Source organism: Desmodus rotundus, chromosome 5 (genome assembly GCF_022682495.2).
Source record: "Desmodus rotundus isolate HL8 chromosome 5, HLdesRot8A.1, whole genome shotgun sequence".
NCBI lineage: Eukaryota > Metazoa > Chordata > Mammalia > Chiroptera > Phyllostomidae > Desmodus > Desmodus rotundus.
Window position 1 is genome coordinate 143,934,390 of NC_071391.1, and position 20,719 is coordinate 143,955,108.

General features: G+C 55.3%; 1 protein-coding gene across 21 annotated transcripts in view; it reads right to left on the reverse strand.

Moving 5' to 3' along the window:
• DYSF (dysferlin) overlaps positions 1-20,719 on the reverse strand; it is a 202,305-nt gene that overhangs the window by 68,025 nt on the left and 113,561 nt on the right. For all 21 annotated transcript variants that reach the window (XM_053924834.2, XM_053924830.2, XM_053924832.2 and 18 more), the window contains 6 exons: positions 19,198-19,291; positions 18,592-18,669; positions 10,742-10,923; positions 7,990-8,130; positions 7,191-7,220; positions 5,722-5,751 (listed from right to left, as the gene is read on the reverse strand). In XM_053924834.2, coding sequence (XP_053780809.1) covers positions 5,722-5,751; positions 7,191-7,220; positions 7,990-8,130; positions 10,742-10,923; positions 18,592-18,669; positions 19,198-19,291 — 555 coding nt within the window. The remainder of the gene's footprint in view (positions 1-5,721; positions 5,752-7,190; positions 7,221-7,989; positions 8,131-10,741; positions 10,924-18,591; positions 18,670-19,197; positions 19,292-20,719) is intronic.

The following is a 20,719-nucleotide window of genomic DNA, read 5'->3' on the forward strand; positions in this document are numbered from 1 at the left end:
CTCCCCAGGACCCCTGCCTCTGTAGGTCCCCCTTCCACCAGGCCTGCTAGATGCACGTTGGCCCTTTGTACCCCCTCCCTGCTGTGCAGACCCGTGAAGTTATCACTGCACATCTGCATCTGAATACCCTCTGGCCCCATAACCCACTCTCGTACAGTCCTCCCCAATTTTCCTCACTATTGGCTGGATCTTTTCCTTCCCCATTTAAAGATGGTCTCTCAGATCTACCGCTGCTCTGTGTCCTCTCCAGTAGCCTCCCTCCCTCTCCTCTCTCTCCCTGAAAAGGACTGCACCATCCACTGTCTCTCACTGCCACACGGCCCTCTGCCCAGTGCACTCAGCTTGGCTCCCTGCATCCCCTCCCTGGAAACTTGTCTCCAAGTTGGCAATGATCTGCTTATAACTCAACCCAGAGGCCCCTCACTCACCGGCTCTTACAGCTCTCACTTCCTCAGCAGCATCTGGCCAGCTGACCTCAGCCTCCTTCCTAAAACTGTCTCTCTGATTCCACACTGGCCCTCTCTCCTCCCCTCTCCCCTCTGCTTGCTGAGTCCCTTCCTCTGCCCAGCCCTCTCCTAGGCTTTCTGCTCCCAAACATCTCTCCTAAATGCCAGACCCACAGTCCCAACCTCTTACTGCTCAATCCATCCATGTGTCCCACTGGCCTCCCACACTGAACTTGTCCCAAATTGGATTCCCTAACTTCCCCCTCAAAACCTGCTCTTCTCAAATGTCGTCTCAGAAACCCACCCACCGCAACACCCACCTCAACAACCAGGCCGAAAAGCCCCATGCTGTCCTCAGCTCTCCTCCCACCTGTCACCATGTCTGATTGATCACCCAGCCTTGGCGATTCTGTCTCCTAAATCACTTGAATGTGCACCCACCTGTCTTCTCTCCTCAGCTGGGGCCACCACCCTCTCTTGCCTGGGTTCACCAGCATCCCGCTAAGTGGTGTCCTTGTACCTCATGTTCACAGCCGCCCCCCACAACAAAGGCATGCTGTGAGCAGCAGCCAAGGGACACTATCGAAGGATGTCACTCTGTTTTAACACCCATCAGAGGTTCCCCATCCTGAGTGCTTAATGTGGCCTCCAAGGCCCCTCATCTTCTAGCTCTTTCTGACTTCTGTCTCACCTCTCAACAGATAACTTTTCCTTCCAGGACCCCAGAGAGTGACAAGCCACCTCCCTGAACATACTCAAGGCCTGTCCTGGCAGGTCACAGGAGACACCATGCTGTCTTTTCTCAGAGGCTTGAAGCTCATGGGTCCTTCTGTCTGAATGCTCCCCTGCCCACTTCATCTGGCTACCTCCTGCTCAGCTTCAGGTCTCCATTTAAATCTTCCCTGAGGCCCTGAGCTTAAGTTGAGCACCCTCATGGCCCCCAGAGCAACTTGACCCTCTCCAATTGAAAGATACATCACCCTGTGCCATCTCTAGGTGTTCATTTGTCTGTGCCCCCCATTAAACCAGCAATTCTGCACACAGGGACTGCAGCCGAATCCCCTGTGCAGTAAGGGTTATGAATGGAGAGTTGAAGGGAGGGTCAGAGAGGTAAATGGGTGAGTGGATGTGTAAATAAAGAGCTGGCTCCAACATACGCTGCCCTCCTTCCCAACACTCTCGTCTGCTCCAGCCTGATCCTTAGGTCCTCACCAAGCCTTCCCTCCCCTGGGTCTGCTCATGGCTCCCTCTAATTGAATGGGCCTCCCCGACCCTCTTCCCAAACCTAACACATCTTTCAGGGACTAGTTCAAGCGTTCCATTTTCCAGAAAGTCTCCCCAATCACTCCAGAAAATTCTTGTAAGTCCACTCTCTAACTTCTCTGAATTCTGTCTAAGTGACCCTTGCCTGGTTTCCCAAGGTGCTAACAGGTCTCTGATATCTCCCCTGCGGGTCCTGTGGCCCTGGCCTGACGTTCAGCTCTTGTGCCCAAGCCTCCCAGCTTTTTCCTAGTCCTGCTGGCCTGAGGCACCACACTTCCCTCCAGGGCAGTGGTCATCAACAGGGGTGGGCTGCGGTGGACCTTACCACCACAGGGCAAGCACGTCAGCACTGCCAGGCAAGAGTGCATGCAGGCTGCAAGTGCCACAGGGGCATCCTGATTCAATGTCCTGTGTGTGACAGGGGACTCTGAGGAACAGAAACCTCAAGGGCGCCTTAGAATATTCGCCCAATTAGATAAAGCAACATCTCACCAACCCCTTGCCCGATCACTCTCCCCACCCACTTTCCTCACCCAGCCCTGAATGCAGGGCAGACCTGGGGCTGCTCTTCTCATGGGCTCTACGGAGTGTTTACCTCACTGCTCAGACCAAGAAGACCAGGACCCGAGGACAACAGAGGCTCTCCCCCACCACAGCAGCATCCACCTTAATGCCCCTCCGTCTATCCGCCCTGCAGGTCAGTGCCGTGCAGGGAGCCGGCGCCCAGACCACGAGGGAACATCCTCCCACAGTCCGGGAGCCACCACACCAGGCAGACACTCATTCCCAGGGCGGGGGCGGAGGGTGCATTGGCAAGCCCATGTGGCCACCTAGGCCAGTCCTCCACCAGTAGCTCGTAGACCCCCCACCTCACCCAGCAGGGCACAGTCGGGAGCCCTCTGGACATTCAGACCCTCGCTCCTCAGGGAGCTCCAGGCAGGGGCAGCCAGGCGGGCTGGGAGGGCTCCATTGTCTGCCTGCCCCACCCAGCTCGTTAGGAACAACATGTTGCTCTAATTACACTTGGAGGAAAAACAGTGTTTTAAATTAAGGCCTAGGGGGAGGGATGGGGGATGGGGGACCACTGGGTTTATTTTCCTGATTGCAAAACACCAAAGTTTTCCTTCTAGTGGATTTGGGGGTGCAGGAGAGTACCTCCTGTACATCTCAGACTAAAAGCTGTACCCTGTCACCTGGATTTGGAAAGGCGGAGGGAGGAATCTCTGGTTGGCCCCCAGAGCCCCCAGTGAAAACAGACACAGAACGTCACATCCCTTCTACCAGGGCATCCCCTCTGCAGGGAGGACAGAAGAAGCTGAACCAAGGGCACTATTGCAACACCCCCCGCCTTCAGCGGTCAGGACCACAGCCCCTGAACCTGCCTAAGGCCCCCAGGTGGGTCTTCCTCTGCACGTGCCACATCCTAGGGACCCCTGGTTTTCAAGGAATGAGCCATCCCCTCTTCTGCCAAGTCTGTGTGTGCACGTGTGTGTGTTCTTGCGAGTGTACACTCTCGCACACACTCGAGCACGCACATGCACACTCTCCAGTTCTCAGGAAATCTAAAATTGCAGTTTCTTTGAACTCATTCCCCTTGGCAGCACGGACGGCCTTTGTTCTCCAGACAAAAAGGAAAAGAAACGAGACAGAGGGCTCAGAAGAGGCGGGAGAAGGAGGGAGAGAGGGAGCCAGGGCCAAGGAGCAAACAGAGAAAGAGGGAAACTCGAAGGGAGAGCGGGAAGAGGGGAAGGCGAGCAGGGCTCGGGGAAGGGGGAACAGCAGGCAACACAGAAAGGCAGGCTGGGGAGCCAGGAGGGAAGTGCCCCTCCATCCACGCCAGGACCCATCTCCCAGACGTCACCAAAACCTCAATGACAGGATGCAACAGCTCCCCTTCCCTGCCATGGCCCCCCAGAAAGGGACCTTCCAGACAGGCACACAGCCTGAGGGAGAGAAAAATCTCACCCAACAAACTTGCCCCAAGTGATGACATGCCCCCAGCCCAAGGCCCTGGACCCCCGCCCCCCACTCCTCTACCAATCCCTGTGTCAGAAGGGAGCTCAGCATTACCTCTTTCAGGAAGCCATCCCCACTGCCCTCCATCGGCCCTGGGAACCCTCGGTGCGGACAGACGGCACTTTACCCACAGACACTTTGTCTCCCACACCGCCTGGGGCTGCACTGCCCAAAGGCACTCCCCACCAGAGAGAACATCCTTAAGCAGTCTTTCAGAGACACCTAAGCCTCCTAGGGGGTCTCCTCCTGCCCTTCGCTTCCCAACCTATAACCCCTACACAGCCAGATGACTTCCTAATCACCCATCTGCCCTCTCTGCTCCAAGAATCTAAGTTCCTGGTGGGACTCATAACAGCCCTCCAGGACGGCCAGAGCAACCCTCTCGGGATCATGCTGGTAGCCTGGATGGAGCTGAAGGGTGCATACAAGGTGAGAGCTCAGCTAATGCAAAGACTGAAGATTCCTGCATAGGCGTCCAGCTTCCTGTAGGACCAGTGGCAGTAGCAGGACCTCCCTGCCTCCACCCAGGACCAAAGGGTTCTGCAAAGCAAATAGGGCCCAGGATCTTGGAATGAGGCTTAGCCTTCAAGTGCAGGAGAAATGGATGAGCTAGGGGCCCCAGGGCTGGGGTGGGGGCCCCTGGAAATGAAGGGGTCACAAGATCATCTTCTGGGGTGGTTCTCTGGATGAGTTGTTACTCCTTTTATCGTTGAGAGCCTCTGACCCTCTGGCCCTGATGGCTTAGCTCGGCCCTGTGCCCCCGAGTTTCCCAGGACTTGCTCCCACCTGACCCTGATGACCCGCACCCCTCCTCAGCCTGTGGCTGGCCCTGCAATGGGACACTGGCCCTCTCTGGGGTCTGGACCAAAAGCGATAAATTTGGATTTGCTTCCTGACAGGGAGAGCACAGCCAGATCCTTGCTCTCAGAACCTGAGCCCTCACTGTTATATATTACCAATCCAGTTATTAAGGATTTTAACTTTTTTTTAATAACTCATCCCTGGGCTGGGTCTTTTTCAGAGTAGGCTGTGGGTTTTGGCCACAGAATGCTCTCAATCGAGAGAGGGCTCCGTGCTGCTTCCCTGGACTGGGCTCTGCTCCTCTTTCCAAATCGGCAGTCTTTCCAACTGCAGCCAAAAGCGGGAGGCTGCCTGTCAGGCGCAATTATGGCCAGCTCGTTTGGCGGACCCCACCTCGGTCTGGGAGCAAAAGGAAGTGAGGTAAGGGGCGCGGGGCCTGCAGATCCCACATCCTGACCCTGCATTTCAAGCCCAAATTGTACTGAAAATGTCAAATGGTGCTCACTCCCCGCCTGGGGATTCCCTGAAGGCAGGAAGTGGCTGTCCTTTGCCCAGCCCCACATCTGAGTAGGGCTCTCGTTCCTGTCTCCCCAACCAGGACTCTGCCCTATTCATTCATGAGGGCCCAAGCACAATGTGGTCCTCACCCTCCGTGGCACAGGATGAAATCTTGCTTCATCTGGATACAAACCCCAAACTTCTAGAACCTAGGAATCCCCAGCCCACTCCATCCCCTAAACCATTCAGGTCCTAACCTGGTGTTTGGTCCCTTGGGCCAAAGGCAAAATTCCTACCTTCTTCCTACAATAATGTCTGGCTAATGCCACCTCCACCAGAAAGGCTTCCTTGGCTACTCTGGCCTCCTATGAACATTTTCTTCTTGAAAACACTCCACCTGGTCCTCAGCCAGATGAGACTATGTATTGCTGTCCATGGGGTCTAGATGAATCTGGCCTCCACGAGGGCAGCAAGCTCTCTGAGACCAGAATCATTCCAGGATACACCCCAGGCAGCCCTGGACCCACACAGAGCGTGGGGAGTGAAATTCAGATATGTCTCCATGTGACAGATGCCCACTGGGGAACCAGGAACCCTGACGCCTCCGGGGCACATGCCCAGAGGATGGCCTTTACCTTCCCTCTGTCTCTGCTCCCCCACCCCCAAACATGTCCATAGCCGTGAGGGTCCACCTCACCTCCTCCAGGATCCGTGATGTATCCTGTACCTGGACCACATCATGGGAGGTTCCACATCCAGGAGGTGGTGAAAAGAGGAGAGGAGGGAAAATAAAAGTTCACCATTAGTGACAAGGAAGACTAGGCTGGAGCAGAGATCAGCACACCAGACATCTCCTAAGAGGAGCCAACAGAAACCACCTGCCATCCAGGCAAGGGCCATGTGCTTCTAGCCACGCCCTCCACAGGGTCCCTGAGAGAGAAGGTGTGATTAACATTGATGCAGAGGGACTGGTAGGACAGAAGAAGGCCAAAACATAAACAGAGAGTCCAGGCATCTCTGGAAGTGACAGGAGAAAAGGCAAATGGCAAACAGGTGGTGGGAAGGGCGCGGACCTGTGCCTCAATCCCAGGAGGCAGAAAGGCTTCAGGTCCTGGAGCTGCTGCTCCTATCAGAGCCTGTGAACTTGGGGAGCCAGAAAGAAACAACCGGATCCCCAGGATCTGGTAGACAGCAATCGGGAGTTTGAACTTGACAGGGCGGGGAGAAAGACAAGGTTGGGTGGGGGGAGAAACAAAGGGTAGAGTGGGAAGCAGGGGCAAAGGAAGGCCTGCATGGTAGGTAAGAGCTGTCTGCAAATTGTGTGGGCTGCCTCGTAAAGGGGAGGATCCAAACACAGCCCGGATGACCACTTCTCAAGCTGCAGCTGAGTCAGGCCAAGAGTAGTATTTCCTGAAGCAAATTACCCTGGGTACCACAGTGAAGGGTCTGCATTTTCTACCGAGACACCCAGGAGAAGGAAGGAGAGCAGGGACAAGGGACCAAGTCCCCGTCACTAGTGGAAGAAAGAAACCTGGTTACAGTAGGAACAGTGAGTTGGGAGCTGTGGTCCAAATCAGAGCTTCTGAAACTCGAGTATGCATCAGAATCCTTGGAGGGCTTGTAAACACACAAGTTACTGTGCTGCCCCTCGGATTCGGCTCCAGCAGTTTGTAGTGGGACCCAAGAAGGATTTCCAGCAACATCCCAGGTGATGCCGCACGGAGAACCGCTGGGCTAAATGGATGGCTCTTGGCCCTAGCAGCACATTAAAATCCCCGGTAGCTTTGAAAACTACCAATGCCTGGGCCACACCCTGAAAGACTGTGTTTCATTTGGTCTGGGGTGGGGCCTGAGCACAAGGGACTGTTAAAGCTACCCAAGGGTTCTAACACGCAACTTGGCTAAGAGCCACTGAGCTGGAAGACCATGAGGACCCTTCAGTCTGAGAGTGTGATCTCACTCTCGGGGAAGACGGGCAGAAAAGGCCTAAGCTGGGCCAGGACCCCAGCCCATCTGCACCACCCCAGGGCCCCACTGAGCCCTCCTCTGCCTGAGGGCAGGAAGGCAGTGGTGGATGCCTGCTGCCCTTTCTAGCAGGGAACAGAGCTAAAAACGCAGGGAGGCCAGCAAGTAGTTTGAAGAAGAAAAACTGAGAGCAAGACTTACCTCAAAACCAGGAATATGGTGGATGGCTGGCTAGAGGGAAGGAAAAGAGCTTTGCTCAGGTGCTTGTCGTTAGAGGCTCCCCTTACCCTCCTTTCTGCCCTGGCCAGGCAAAACACCTCCAACCACAAAATGACACTCAGGGACCATGTCAGTGATCAGACAGTCCAGTGGTCTGCAGACGCTCTTCCTCGGAGGCCCAGGGTCCCCTCAAAGCTGCCTGGCAGTTGGTGGGAGGGTGCAAGGAGAAGCCTGGCTGGCCACATGCTGTGGCCCCCTCCAGAACTTCCCCTGGGGCAGCCTCACTACTGTCTGGTTCACGCACTGGGGCTCGATCACAGTAAGAGCAAGTTGATGATATAGTTCTAACCAAACCCGCTATTGTATACCAGGGTCATACAGCTAGGCTGTGGCTCAGCAGCGCTGGGGCAGAGGTCCTGCCCTTGCCTGTCCCTGGAGTTCTGCATTGCACCCTCGTCACAATTAAGCCCCTGCTCCCTAACCAGATCCTCCTCCCAGAAACAACCTCGGAATAGGACCTGGGAAAAATGCATCCAAGGGCCAGGGGACTCAGACATTCCAATACAGTCCAGATTGCAGCATTCAACCCCCAAATTAGATCATGTCCTGACTTGGGGTTCAGAAAAGATGGCTGAAGCCAATCTCAGCAGGAGGCCTGACTTCGCAGGCCCCTAGTGGGGGAAGAGGACATATGGGCAGCCCCCTGCCCTCCATCGGGCAGTCCCTGCATATTCCCCCTGGTACTCCCTGCCTCCTGGATCTGGACGTGGCCCAGTCTCACCTTTTCCCTCTGGATGAGCTCAAAAGAGGCCAGCAGCTCACCCGCCGGTTGACTTCCCCTAGTCAGGCGGAACCAGGCCAGCCGGGGCATTCGGTCCAGACTCGGCTGACAGATGCAGCGTCCCATAAACTCATCTGCACCCTGGACAGGGAGTGGAGAAAGCAGAATCAGCATCCCCCAGCCCAGCATTCCAGTGGCCTCGGAGGGATCGCCAAACCCACACCCAGTCTCCTGAACTCCAAAGGGCAGCTCCTGGTGCTGAATGGCGTGCTCTGCCCCCGTAAAAGGATTCAAGAACAACAGTCAGGGCCCTAGTCACTGCTGCTAGATTTGAACTCCCATCCTCTGTCTGTCCAACTAGCGTCGGCCTTGTTTTAATATAATCAAGATCTGAGCCCATTAGACACAGTGACAGGATCCTAGCATTTCTCTAATGCCCTCACAGAACAGGCATTTGACGTTTCCAAGGACTTTTCTTCTCCTGTTCAATTCACCTTTAAATTCTACCACCTTCCAAATAGGGCAACTGTGATCACATGATCACATATCAAATTATGAGTCTTGCTAAAATGATGTTTCATCTTGTTATCCCTTTGCTCAGGCACCTTCCAAGGCTCCCTACTGCCTAGAGGATAGAGTCCAAACTCTTCTCCTGGGATGGAAGGCACCCTCACCTCTCCTGCCTTGCCTCCTTCTCTCCCCACACATTCTCTGCTCCAGCCTGCTGGTCTTGGTTGGCTTCCCACCCCTGGTCTTCTCATGGGCCATTTCCAGCCATACTCCCTCCACCCTTCTTAGCCATAACTCAGAGCCCTGACCAAGCTAGGCCTCTGACACAGCCCTCTGTGACGTTGCTGGCCTGTGGGTTCTGGCCCCATGGTTAGCTTTCTCGAGGGCAGGGGCAGTGGACAGAATGTGGGTCTCAGCCAGCTGGTGCTGCAACCCCCATACCGCCTGGAGATTTGCTCAAGACTCTCATCTGGAGAAACCCAGAACAGGACTGGGAGGTACTTCCCCTGCAGTCACCTCACTGCCGGGGACATTGCAAAGAGCCATTGTGGAGTAGCCACCAGCTGCTGCTTAAATGCCCATGTCAGCAAGTGACAGTCCAGCACCAACCACGCAGAGAAGACACCAGCCACAGCACTGGGAGGGCTCCTGAGGGTCCCTCTGGGCCAGGTGTCATCGCATTGGTGGGTCACAGAGAGGCTTGGGGAAGGGGAGTCCTTTCAGAGCTCAGGCAGCCAGGATAGCAGGAGCTCAGGGCAATGGGTACTTTCCAGCAACATGGACTTGTTTGGCTGTGTTAACACTGAGCACAGCCTCTGCTCTCCCCCAGGACCCTGAAGCCCCACCCATCCAGAAGAGGCCATGGCTTGCACCAGCTCCTTCACCTTAGTCCTTTGGTCTACACCCTCCTGGTCCTCCTACCACCCTTCTTGTCCTGCCGCAAAGGCGTCAGACCCTGTGCTCTTCTCCAGACTCTCCCAAGTAGACTCCAGTTGCTCACTGCCTCCCAGAGAGCCAGCTTTTCCTTCTATGGGGGGAGCTCGCAGGTCGGCCTCCCCAGCCCAGGCCTGTATTGCCCACTGCCAGCTGACCCCCACCACCTGCAGGACAACCTAAATAGCTCCACCTTCCCCAACGCCCTTCCCCACACCCTCCCAGGGCACCTGCCATCCAGTCATGGCAACTCTTTCTGGAAAGTTTCCAGCCCCTGCCTCCTCTCCTTTCATCCCAGTGCAGCCCCCAACCCCAGGAGGTGACCTCTTTGCCACATGCCCCATCAGCTGACCCAGGCTCTCTCTTTTCTCTTCTTTTTAAAACATTACTCTGATCTTGTCACTCCCCTGCTCCTCTGGTCTCATTCTCTTTCTCCTCCTTCCCCACCTGCCTTCTTCTGTCTCCTGGTCCCCCACTTGCTTCCAGGCTGTGCTGGAATGTCCTTCTACCTCCTCCCGGTGCCCAATCCCACGTTTCCTCCAGGGTCTGCATCTCCTGCATCTTCCACCCCGCCTTCCTCCACATTCCAGCCCAAGGTGAGCTCTCCGTCCCAGGAACCTTCTAGAGCCACACCATCCTATACTACAGCCACTAGCCACCCACTGCTTTTAAAGTTAAAGCTTAATTACAAATAAATAAAATTTAAAATTCAGTTTCTCACTTGCATTAGCCATATTTCAGCTGCTCAAGAGCCGCATGTGGCTAGTGGCTCCCACAGCATTTCCATCAGCAAAGGACGTTCTGTGAGACAGCTCTGTTAAGAGGGCCCTGGCTATGCCTCAGAGCCAACTGTCACTCAGGGACCCACTGTCTCCCTGGAGGATTCTCTGTCTGTGGGTGAGTCTCAGTTCCCATCTACACTGGAAAACTAAAGTGGGGCCACCAAGCCCAGCACACAAGTGCTTAATAAATGTCAACACAGCTCTCTGATGAGAAGGGACTGGCCCGTGATCATACAAGCAAGTAAGAGGCAGAGAAAACCCAGGCTCTTGACCCACAGCCAATGGCCTGTTCCAGATCTGTCCCCTCTCTCTGCCGTGGGCACCGCACATGTGCTAGCAATCCATTTTTAATCACCCTAAAATAGTTTTAACCACTCTGAAGTCTGAGTTCAGCCATCAATCCCAGCCCTGGGGCACACCCATCTGGTTGGGGATCTGTCCCTCCCAGCAGCATCTGTCCCTGGGCCCCTGGAGGAAGTGGACAGTGAGGGGATAAGGGGATAAGTGAGGGGATGAGGCAGACTCACATAGGTGTCGTGGTCATAAAGCTCCACCACGATGCTGGGTGGCTGCTCGGCGACGCTGGCCGGCTCGCCGAAGATCTCGATCTCGTAGAAGATGAGCGTCTGGTCCCAGGTGGGGTTCAGGGTGTTCTTCACCACCACTGTCTTCTGGCTCTGGTGCAGGAAGGAGACGATTGCATAGGGATCTGTGTGGGCCAGGCACAGGGGAGGGAGACAGGACACGGCATAGACTGTGAGAGTTGCCTGCTCAGGAGTCACTCAGGCCACAGAGCTGGAGCAGAGCTGTGGCTGCCACTCTGGTGCAACAATATCAGGCAGGAGTCCATCTCCCCAGTGCTCTTTCCTGACTTTCCTGAGCAGACTGGTGGGCCATGACAGAGGAATGGAGCCTGGATCCAGGCAAGGGGACACAGAAATCCAGAGACCTTCCCCTTCTGGGCTCCTTTTTGGGCTGGCTTCTAGGGGGCAAGGTACAGGTAGAAGAAGCAAGTCCTTGGATGGCTCATTCATTGGTTCATTCATTCATCCAACAAGCATTTATTGAGTACCTTTTGCATGCCAGGCTAGGGGCCAAGAATACAAGTGGAGCAAAACCAGAATCCATGCAAGCAAACATAAAAAGACAATTTTGATCAGTGCTTTGAAGACTGGATATAAGGTGCAGTAGAGTATGTGAGGGAAAAACTTCTTTGAGGAAAGGAGAGTAGAACAGAGATGTTGGTGCCATCAGCGTGGTGTGCCCAGGGCTGCATTTCAGCAAACTCACTCTGGCTACCACCTGGAGAACAGACTGGAAGGGACAGAGTGCGTGCAGGGAGACCAAGTATGAGGCTTCTGGAAGAGTCCAGGCAGAGGTGGTGGCAGCTTAGATAAACAGCACATGGACCCAAGGGCTGTATAGTGGGTGGTGTGAGAGGAACCCTAAGCCCCCTGAAGCTCCTCCTGTCCCCAAACTCCTTTCCAGCATGCCAGCCCCAGCCATGCTTGTCTAGGTCTAGGTCCAGGTCTAGGTCTAGTGCAGGACCTGAGAATTTGCATTTCTAACAAGTTCCCAGGTGGTACCAATCTGCCTTCCAGGGTCACACTTTGGGAACCAATGCAAGAGAAGGGCCTATAGGACTGAGTGCACGTGATTTAGGAAAGGATCAGAGGGCTTGGAGAAGGGGCTCCTTCTACTTCTCCCATTAGGGTGTCAGCCAGGAGGAAGGGTCCAGCTTGCTGCCATTTTATAAGACTCAAAATGCCAAATGCTGAGGGCACGTGACAAGGAAAGCCTAGGGATGCAGGAGGCTGGCAGCTGGGTGCTAGATAGATGTCTGGGAGGGCGGAGCTCCAACGCTCTAACTCGGACCCTTACCCTTCGCACCTGCCCCATCCTGCAACATCTTGCATCCTCTGAGCCTCACAGTCCAACCCCAGTGCTGTCTTTAACTACCTCCCATGTGACCTCAACAGGGTGCTGGGATGTCCAGCTATACTCCTAGGGCTGGCATGGGGAGACAGAATTTCCCCACAAATGGGAGGTGAGTAGGACAAGCTCCTTGGCCTTAAGGAGACCACATGGTCACTGCACAGGAGGTGGCAGAGAGCAGTCATAGGGACAGGTGGGAGGGCTGAGATGGGCAATGGGAGGACTCGCATCATGGGATGGGTGAAGCAGGGTCTAAGATTCTGGCTGTCACCTAAGGGGCCAGTTTTAAGGGAAAAAAGGGTCTGAATTAGGAGGCAGGAGGCAGAAGTTGAACAATGCTGGGCTCCGCTAATAGCCGGCAGCCACCAGCCTGGACGTGCTTGTTAGCTGCAGGCACAAAAGCACAATGGTTTCAATCCTGGAGGACTTCCTGCAGGAAATTGGTTTGGAACCTGATTCTAGGGGTAGAAGAGAGCAGTGGAAGACTCTTGGCAAAGGAAGGGGCAGGAAAGAAATGCCACCACATCTCACCACCGGACCTGGTAGAAGCCTTCCTGGCATGGGGCTCCCCCTTCCATGCACCAGCCTGGCAGGGCTGGCCCAAGCCCTTCCCTTCCTGTCCCTGGCAAGGCCCAGCGGCGTCTGTGCATTTAATGAAACCGTCTGGCTGTGATACCATCAGCTCCAAGCTCGGCAGAGAACCTCTCCCTGGTTCCAGTAAAGGAAAGAGGGAGCGTTCCGATAAATAAAACCATATTAGAGAACCGGCGAAAAAGCCCCTTTTGTTCCCACCCCCTGTGCTTCCCAACGCTTTATTTTTATAAGCGTGCGAGGCCCAGACCGACCGCGTTTACACAAAGATCACAATTGCACATTGTAGCGGCTGTGCACACTGTATTGGTGTTGGCAGCACCCCCCACGCTGGCCCCTGAGCAGGCCGACTCCTTCCAGCAGCCCCATCAGCGCAGGCAATGAGCTCAGCGCTGGGGGACGGGGAGGGGGTGGCTTTCAAACAAAAATCACCCAGACCCGCACACACACCCCGCCCGCCCATGGGAGGAAAAAACACACAACAAAGGCATTGTAAAGAGCAGGCCCGGAGGCCTGGGGCCTCAGACACTGGGCTACTGTGTGCTGGGGCCTGGCCTCTCCCCCCACAGGAGCTGGCCCCTCCAAAAAAAAGAAACAAGTGGGGGTGGGTGTTGCTGAAGCAAGGTGGTCAGATGAAGGAAAGCCACACCGACACACAGACACATCCCTCTTCTAGAAAGCCAAGATCAGGAGAAGTAGATCCCAAGCAGGGGTGAAGAGGAGGCGAAGGCCTATCTCCTCCCTGCCCACCCCAGCCCAACACTCTCCACAGGGTCAGCGCACCACAGGACAGGGCCGTCCCCGCCAAGCCACAGGGAGCACCACCAGAATTGAGGCGAAATGCTGCTGGATTGGAGCCCCCTGAGCTGCCCTGGGAAGCTCCGGCCACAAATACAGATGGTTTGACCTGACTGCATCCCCATGAGAGGCCTCAGCAGGTGATTCTTTTGCTGGACCTGGAGCCCCAGCATCCCAGCTCTGCTACTCAGACCTTCTTGGGGTCCAGGGAGGACACTTCTGTGTTCACCATACACAAAGCTTTCCTCATGGGCCTTCCCACCAACCAGCTCAGACCACCGGAACAGGGCACAGGGCAGGTAGCACCATCCCGCTTGTCAGAAGAGGAAGCTGTGTCCCAGGAAGACGAAGTCCCTAGCTCACGCTCACGCATGGCCAGGACTAGCCACTGTGAATCCTAGCCCAGTGCTCCTTTGCCACGCGCATAGGACAAGGGTCCCTAGGAGGGAGTGGACTATATCCCAAGTCAGGCACTGCAAATGAAAGCTATAACAGCACCATCTTTGCTATAAAATTAAGAAAAATTGTTTAGATTTATAAAGCCCAGTGTTGGCAAATACTTGATGAACTAGGTATACTCTCCTTTAGTGCTGGACGCAATTCAGCAACTCTTCAGGAAAGCAATTGGGCGGTATGCCCAGGAAAACATAAAACTGTTTATACCCTATTTCCCATATTCCTGGGAATCATCCAAATTAACCAAAAACCTATATGTACAAAGATGTTCACTCCGGTGTTAGTTGTCATCCATCATTCATTCGGTATACAATTACTGACTAACGAGCATGTGGTAGGTAAGCTTGGTGCTAGGAATGTGGAGAGGAATGAGTCTCGGTCCAGCTCTTAAGGCCATGCCTCCTGGTCGGAAGTGGTAACTAGACAACAGTCACAATGCGAGGTGGGGTGTGCCTTAATAGTGGAGTGCATACGGTGCCAGCAGTGGGGGTGCCCAGTGTAGCCTGGTGGCACCAGGTCAGTCTTCTCGAAGGTGGTCTCCTCCCCTGCATCTCAGGAATGTGGAAGTTACCAAGGAAAAGTGGCTGCCTAGGCACCTAGCACAGACGAGCAAAGGCACCGAAGCACACGGACGCTTGGGAGACAGCCAGGCGTTGGTCTGGCTGAGGGAGGGAAAGAGCCTTGGGGACAGAGGAGAGAGGAGGAGGCAGGCAGATCACAAGCAGCCCTGGATTCACGCTGAACACCTTGAACTGCATAGATCAGTGCTTCCCAAAATGTGCTAATGAGTGCTCAAACAGTCCGACAGGCCCCTTTTTCTGCAGCCAGCTCAGAGCCCCGCCGTGCCACTGTGCGCTGTAAATCTCTCAGTGGGTGGCGTTTCCCAGTCTCTCTTGCTCAGGAACCCTTTTTAAGTGGAGCATTTCACAAGCCTCCAATGCACTTTGGAAAACAGCTCCTTAAGCTCAACTAGAAAATCCCCCCAACCAGAACCAGCCTTAACAGAAAGCTATGCTTCCAACAAGGGGTCCCCGCCTGGAGTCCAGACATGGGAAGCCCAGAAGCAAGAACGCCCCAGTCCTACCCAGCAAAGAGTGTGGATCTGGGGAAAACTAAAGCACTGGTCCCCAGAGAGGTAACCTCAGCTGTGGGCAGCCACAGTTCATCAGCCTTCGCTCCAGACTGGCCCAGCAGCAGCCTCCCAGGACCACCTAGCTGGAACAGCTTGGACCTTCCCAGGAACCATGAGACCATAAAAGAGAGCCCAGGACCTTCTTACCCTGCCCCCTTGGCAGCTGGTCCACTCACCGTCTCTCATTCCCTTGGTTAACCAGGTCAGGCCCCAAGCCCACTGACCTGTGGGACTCTCAAAGACAAGTCTCTGGGTCCCTCACACTAAGGGCCATTCTCCGGAGTACGGTGACCTCAAAACAGAGCTGCCCAAGGGCTGTGAGTCTTGCTGGCAGTTCCGTAAGCAGAGCTTATGGTTGCTTCAAACCACAGCAATGCTGGTGTCCACTGGGGCAGGGGCAAAGCAGACAGCCGCCTCCCCAGCTCCCTTTGAGAAATCAGCCTGCCATGAAAAGCAACTTCAGAGAAGTGACTCCGCCCATGAGGTATGAGGTTGAGGACATGAGGTCTCTAAATCCTCTCAAGTCATATCTTATTCCACTCAAAGTAAGTCCAGTGCCTTATCCAGATGGTCACCAAGCAGTGGTAACCCCAGCCCTGTATCAGAGAGAAGTCGTTTGAATTAAACATCATCCTACATTTCTTATGCCTGACCACTACACGGGCCACACACCCATAACCACATGCCACACGCACCCCTCCAGTGGCCCAGGGACTTGTGCTGGACACACTCTCAAACCGCACCCTGGTGACCTCTTCAGGCAGCCTGGACCACAGTATCTCCACAAGTCTCCCTTTTTCCGACTGAGTTTAATATTATTCAGCAAATGTTTCCTGGGCAATTCCTGCGTGGTCCCCCAAACCTTGGGCCAGGCAGAAGGAAGCAGACACAGCCGGGTCTCCAGGCAGTCCCAAGGCCTACATACAGGGGACAGGCAGGGAGCACAGCTTGGGGCCACTGCAGCCCACCCCTGCGGGGCAGGGCCCAGAGCACCACTGGTCAGGGCTTCCGGAGGAAAGGCCTCTCTGCCCCGGACCCCCGGCAGGCCGGCTGGACCAAGGGACAAGCCACAGACTCTGTGCTGGACCCTCCCCTGGCCCCAGACATTCTGGATTCACACATGAGTTTCCTCTGAGAAACGCCAGCCGGCGGCCATACACAGCCTCCGGCCGCCAGCCACCCCAGGGTCAGTTCCAGGGGAGAAATTGCTTTGGTTTAGAGTTTGGGAGTGAAAATAAACACTCTGGGTTTTATAGGTTCACCCGTGTTGGCTGCTGCTTTCCTTGCCAACAGCTGCTCAATCAGGCCTTTCATTCAGAAGCCAGTGGCCTCTGAGGAAGCCCTGGGCAGTGCCCTCAACGCTCAAGGGATGTTTATTTGGGGGAGGGGGTGGGGCCAGGACGGAAAGTGTGACGTCTCTGTAGGGCAGTGCGGGGCTGACGCAGGCCTGCAGTCACCAGAGGTGCACACTGACGCCTAGCGCGGGTTCTTTGGAGGAGTTCCCTCCCTGCAGGGTCGCCCCAGCCTGGCCCACAGAGCACGGGGCCTTCTACCTGAGTCCCACCTCACCACCGCCCCACACAAACTGGCCGCCTGCACCCCCACCTCTCCCGCCCTCTCCAAATGAAGAGGAAACAAGGTTGGGAATTAGTCCACTTCTTTTTTCTCAGGGCACATTCTAAGTGTCAGAAAGCCTCCTGGCAAAGGTTCCCAGGGAGTTGCAGCTGCCTGCCCCGGGGCTGCCAACCCTTGCCTGCTGGTTCTGCGCGTGCTTTGCAGGGGGCACTCTCAGGACCCTGGACCCAAAGCACAGAGAAGAGACAGCTCTGTGCACCCCTGGCTGCACAGGGCTGGAGAACAGGTCCCTGAGTGGGGGCAGGGAACTCGGGGAGGCACAGCTGCTGGGAAGGAAGAACCAGAGAGGTTCCCCACCCTCACCCCATGGAGTGGGGAGGGGGCTGTCCTGTGGCTATGAGCTGCGGAGCTAGTCTGTGAACAGAAGATCATTCTCAAGCAGAACTCAGTTCTACTCAAGCATTTGGAGGGTGATATGTCACCTGTCAGTTATTTTGACACAAGCAATTGAATTGAGCTGTCTGTCTCAGCTTCTGTATCTATGAAACAAGGCTGTTAAATACCTACTTCACAGGACACTTATCAGGGTTGCACAAAATAATGTCAGTAACGCACCAGGGCTCCCAGTGAGCATTTCAGTGAAGTGTTCATTCTTGAGACATCAAATGCTACAGGTTCAAGGGTAAGACAAGGCCCCTTCCCGGAGGAGCTCAGTCACTGGCAAGCATGCAGCAGAGGTAGGTGGCACTTGATCTATGTCGTGCATGGGTCAGGGCTGTGAGAGAGGGCCCGGTGAAGTGCTGGCCAAGTGCTGGCAGCCAGCTTGGTTCAGGGAAGAGTGAGGGGCATCTGGGCTGGGTCTTGAAGGATGAATAGGAGTTCACGGTGTTAAAAATAGAGAGAATGCATTCTAGGCAAAGAGAACACTGAGGTACAAAAGCAAAAACTATGGCTAATGTTGACAAAAGCAGGTGGGGCCAGAGCTAATGGACAGAGGAATCTGGGACAAACGAAAGTGGCAAGGTGCATAGGGTCAGATCACACGAGAGTCATCCACCAGGCTGAAGAGTCAAGGGTTTGCCCATCAGTATCTACATTTGAAATCAGGGGAGAGTCACAACCAGATCTCGGGGGCAGTGCAGAGGGAAGCAGGGGGTCAGGAGATGACCGGAGTGTCCAGATACAAAGGGGCAGGGGCAGTTCTCAGGGACATCAAGAGAGTTTCAGGAGCCAGAACCAACAGGTCTGGGTGACTGACAGCTGGTTCCCAGCCTGACGGGTAACAGCGTGTGCTGATGTGACACCCCAACCAAGGTGGGAAATGCAGAGGAGGCCTGGACTGGGGTGGGGTGGGGGGCAGGCTGTCAAAAGAAGTTCAGTTTGGATGGATGAACTGAGGTGCCTCTGAGGCATCCAGGGGGACATACCTAAGATGTGACTGGACGAGACCTAGATACTTCCCTAACGTGAGTCGTCACTGAAGCTGGGGGAGCAGCGAAAGGGGGCCCCAGTGCACAGAGAAGAGGATTCAGACCGAATGTTGGGAATATCAGGCTTAGAGGGCAGCGAGCACCCACGTAGGAGCAGGTAGAGCATTAGGAGGCTGCAAGCAACCCAGGAGAGAGGATATTCTGGGGCCAAGGCCAGAGGGGCTTTCAGGAGGGAATGGTCAGTAAAGCCAAACCCTGCAGAGGGGTCAAGCAATCCACCTGACAACTAGGAAGCCATAGTGACCCTGGCAAAAGAGCCTCCTCCACAAACTCAGCAAACACAGCCCCCGACCTGCAGGAAAAGCCCCAGGCTCTGTTCTCTGGGGTTCAAAGGCCCAAAGGCTCAGGGACATTGGCTGTCAGTCCCTGGTCCCTGGCTTTCCTCCCTTCTGCCACCTACCAGAAAAAGAGTCTTTGTCCATCGCAGGCAGGTCCCGGGCCTGGTACACATAGCAGCGTAGATGGTAGCGGTTCCCGTCTGCACCGAGGAAGAAACAGAGATGCCAAGTGAGGGGCTGGAGGAGGCTAAGAGCTGGGGCTAGAGGAAAGGTTGGAGTCTGTCCCTAGGGAAGGCAGCAGACAGAGGGGTGGAACAACAGAAATGACACATGTCACAGTCTGCAGAAGTGGGCCACTCACAGAGTCAGAACAGACCTCATCTCAAAGGTGGACACATAACCGATGTATCCTTGGGCCTTATAAGAGTTGGGGAGAGGGGACAGGTGAAGAGGAGAAGGGGGAGAGGCCAAATGGGCGATGGGAGAAGCCAGAATGCACAAGACCTTGAATGCCCGATTTGAAGCTTAAAGTTGACACACACCCCATACACAGACGGACGGGCATGCGCATGTGCGTGTACACACACACCCAACGAAAGACACTGACTCACCTAAAGGCACACAGACCCAGTTCTCCACAGCCCCACATACACACCTGACCACAGCCCCAAACAAGCAGAAGCGTAAGGCCACACACCCACCCACGTCACCCTTGAAGCATCACTTACAGTCGAAGATGCAGGAAATCGTGGGTCTGTTCACACCAAAGCTCAAGGTGGAGACGGACATGGAATCCTCACTCCTGTCATCCACCACACCACCCTGGAGACACAGAGCTAGTCACAACAGAGTCTGACACCGAGCCTGAAGGTGACAGGGATACTGACCCAGAGAGTCCAGTCCCCGGGCCAGGAGATCCCTACACAATGCTCCTTGGCTGCAGAGAGCTTGGCCATCAGCCTCTGACTTCACTCTAGGGTGGCTCACCCTTTCCTACAGTCCACAGACTCCAAAGTCAAGTCCACAGAGAAGTTTTTTCCCTCTCCTATGGAGACCAGACAAGCCAGAATGGAGGTTTGCATTGCTCCAGTCCAAGAGGTGGGAGTTTGATAGGAGGAAGGACTATAAGAGGACCTGTGGAGAAAGCCCAGTGGTGGCCTGCCCACTGGGGTGAGTTACGAACAGTCAGAGTCTGGAGGGCCTGTCCAGCATCCCTGTCCCCCTGTGTGTCTGGAGACAATGTTGGTGGCAGGGACACACAGGCGCTGACCGGGTGCCCAGGCTCAGGCTGAGGCCAAAGGCAGGGACAGGAGGCAGTGTAGGTCTACACTTGGGCTCAGAAACCCATTTGTGCGTAAAGCCACTTCGTCACTCCCCTCCCCTTGTCTGCGTCAGCGCTGGGCTCCACCTGCTAGGCAGTAAACCACCCCCTCTGGACCTGATGCCCACCTCTCTGATGCACTGATTCCCCCCTTGCCCCCTCTGCCACCCCACCGCCCCCTCACTGGGGTCCTGTACAGTTTGGGGAGCTTGGGGACCCAATAGGGACCAAAGCCCATACAAGAATATGAAGTGCCCCGTCACACCCCAGCCCAGCCTCCCAGACTCGGTCTTCTATGACATCAGGCCCACCAGCCTTCCTTGGCCAGGAGCCCAGCAGAGGGCTGGGGAGAGCTGGGCAGCACTCCCACCCTGTCCGCTCCCTCTGCTGTCACTCACGTTTCTCCAAGTCCCTCTCCCCTCTCCCCCACCTGCTTCATGCCTTGCCCAGTCCCTATTCCCAACACACAAGCACACATTCCCTTGAAAGGAAATCCTGGCCTCCCTTGGACGGCCTTTCATCCCTGCCAGGCCCACCCAGAATGGACCCCCACCCAGCTGCAAATGTTTCCCAGGAATCTCTGGGGGCCCTGGGACTACCCAGTCCCCCAGTGCCTCCAAATACAAAGAGCACGGCCACCTCTGTGCCCCTCCTCTCCAAACCATGTCCACTCTCAGGGCGTAGCCCCAGATCCCTAGTCCAAGAAGCCTCCCGGGATGCTTCTGCCCACACCCAGAGCCAGAAGCAGAGTCATCACCCACAGTCACCATTTGGTTTCCCAGCCCAAATCTTTTGGTGGTTTTTGCTGCCTGATGGCTCCCAGTCACACCCTCAGTGACCTGCCTCCTCTTCCCCATTCACACCAGGGCTCACGTCCCTCAAAACCAGTCTTCACCTCCAGGCAGGTCACACTCCTCAAAGATGGCCCA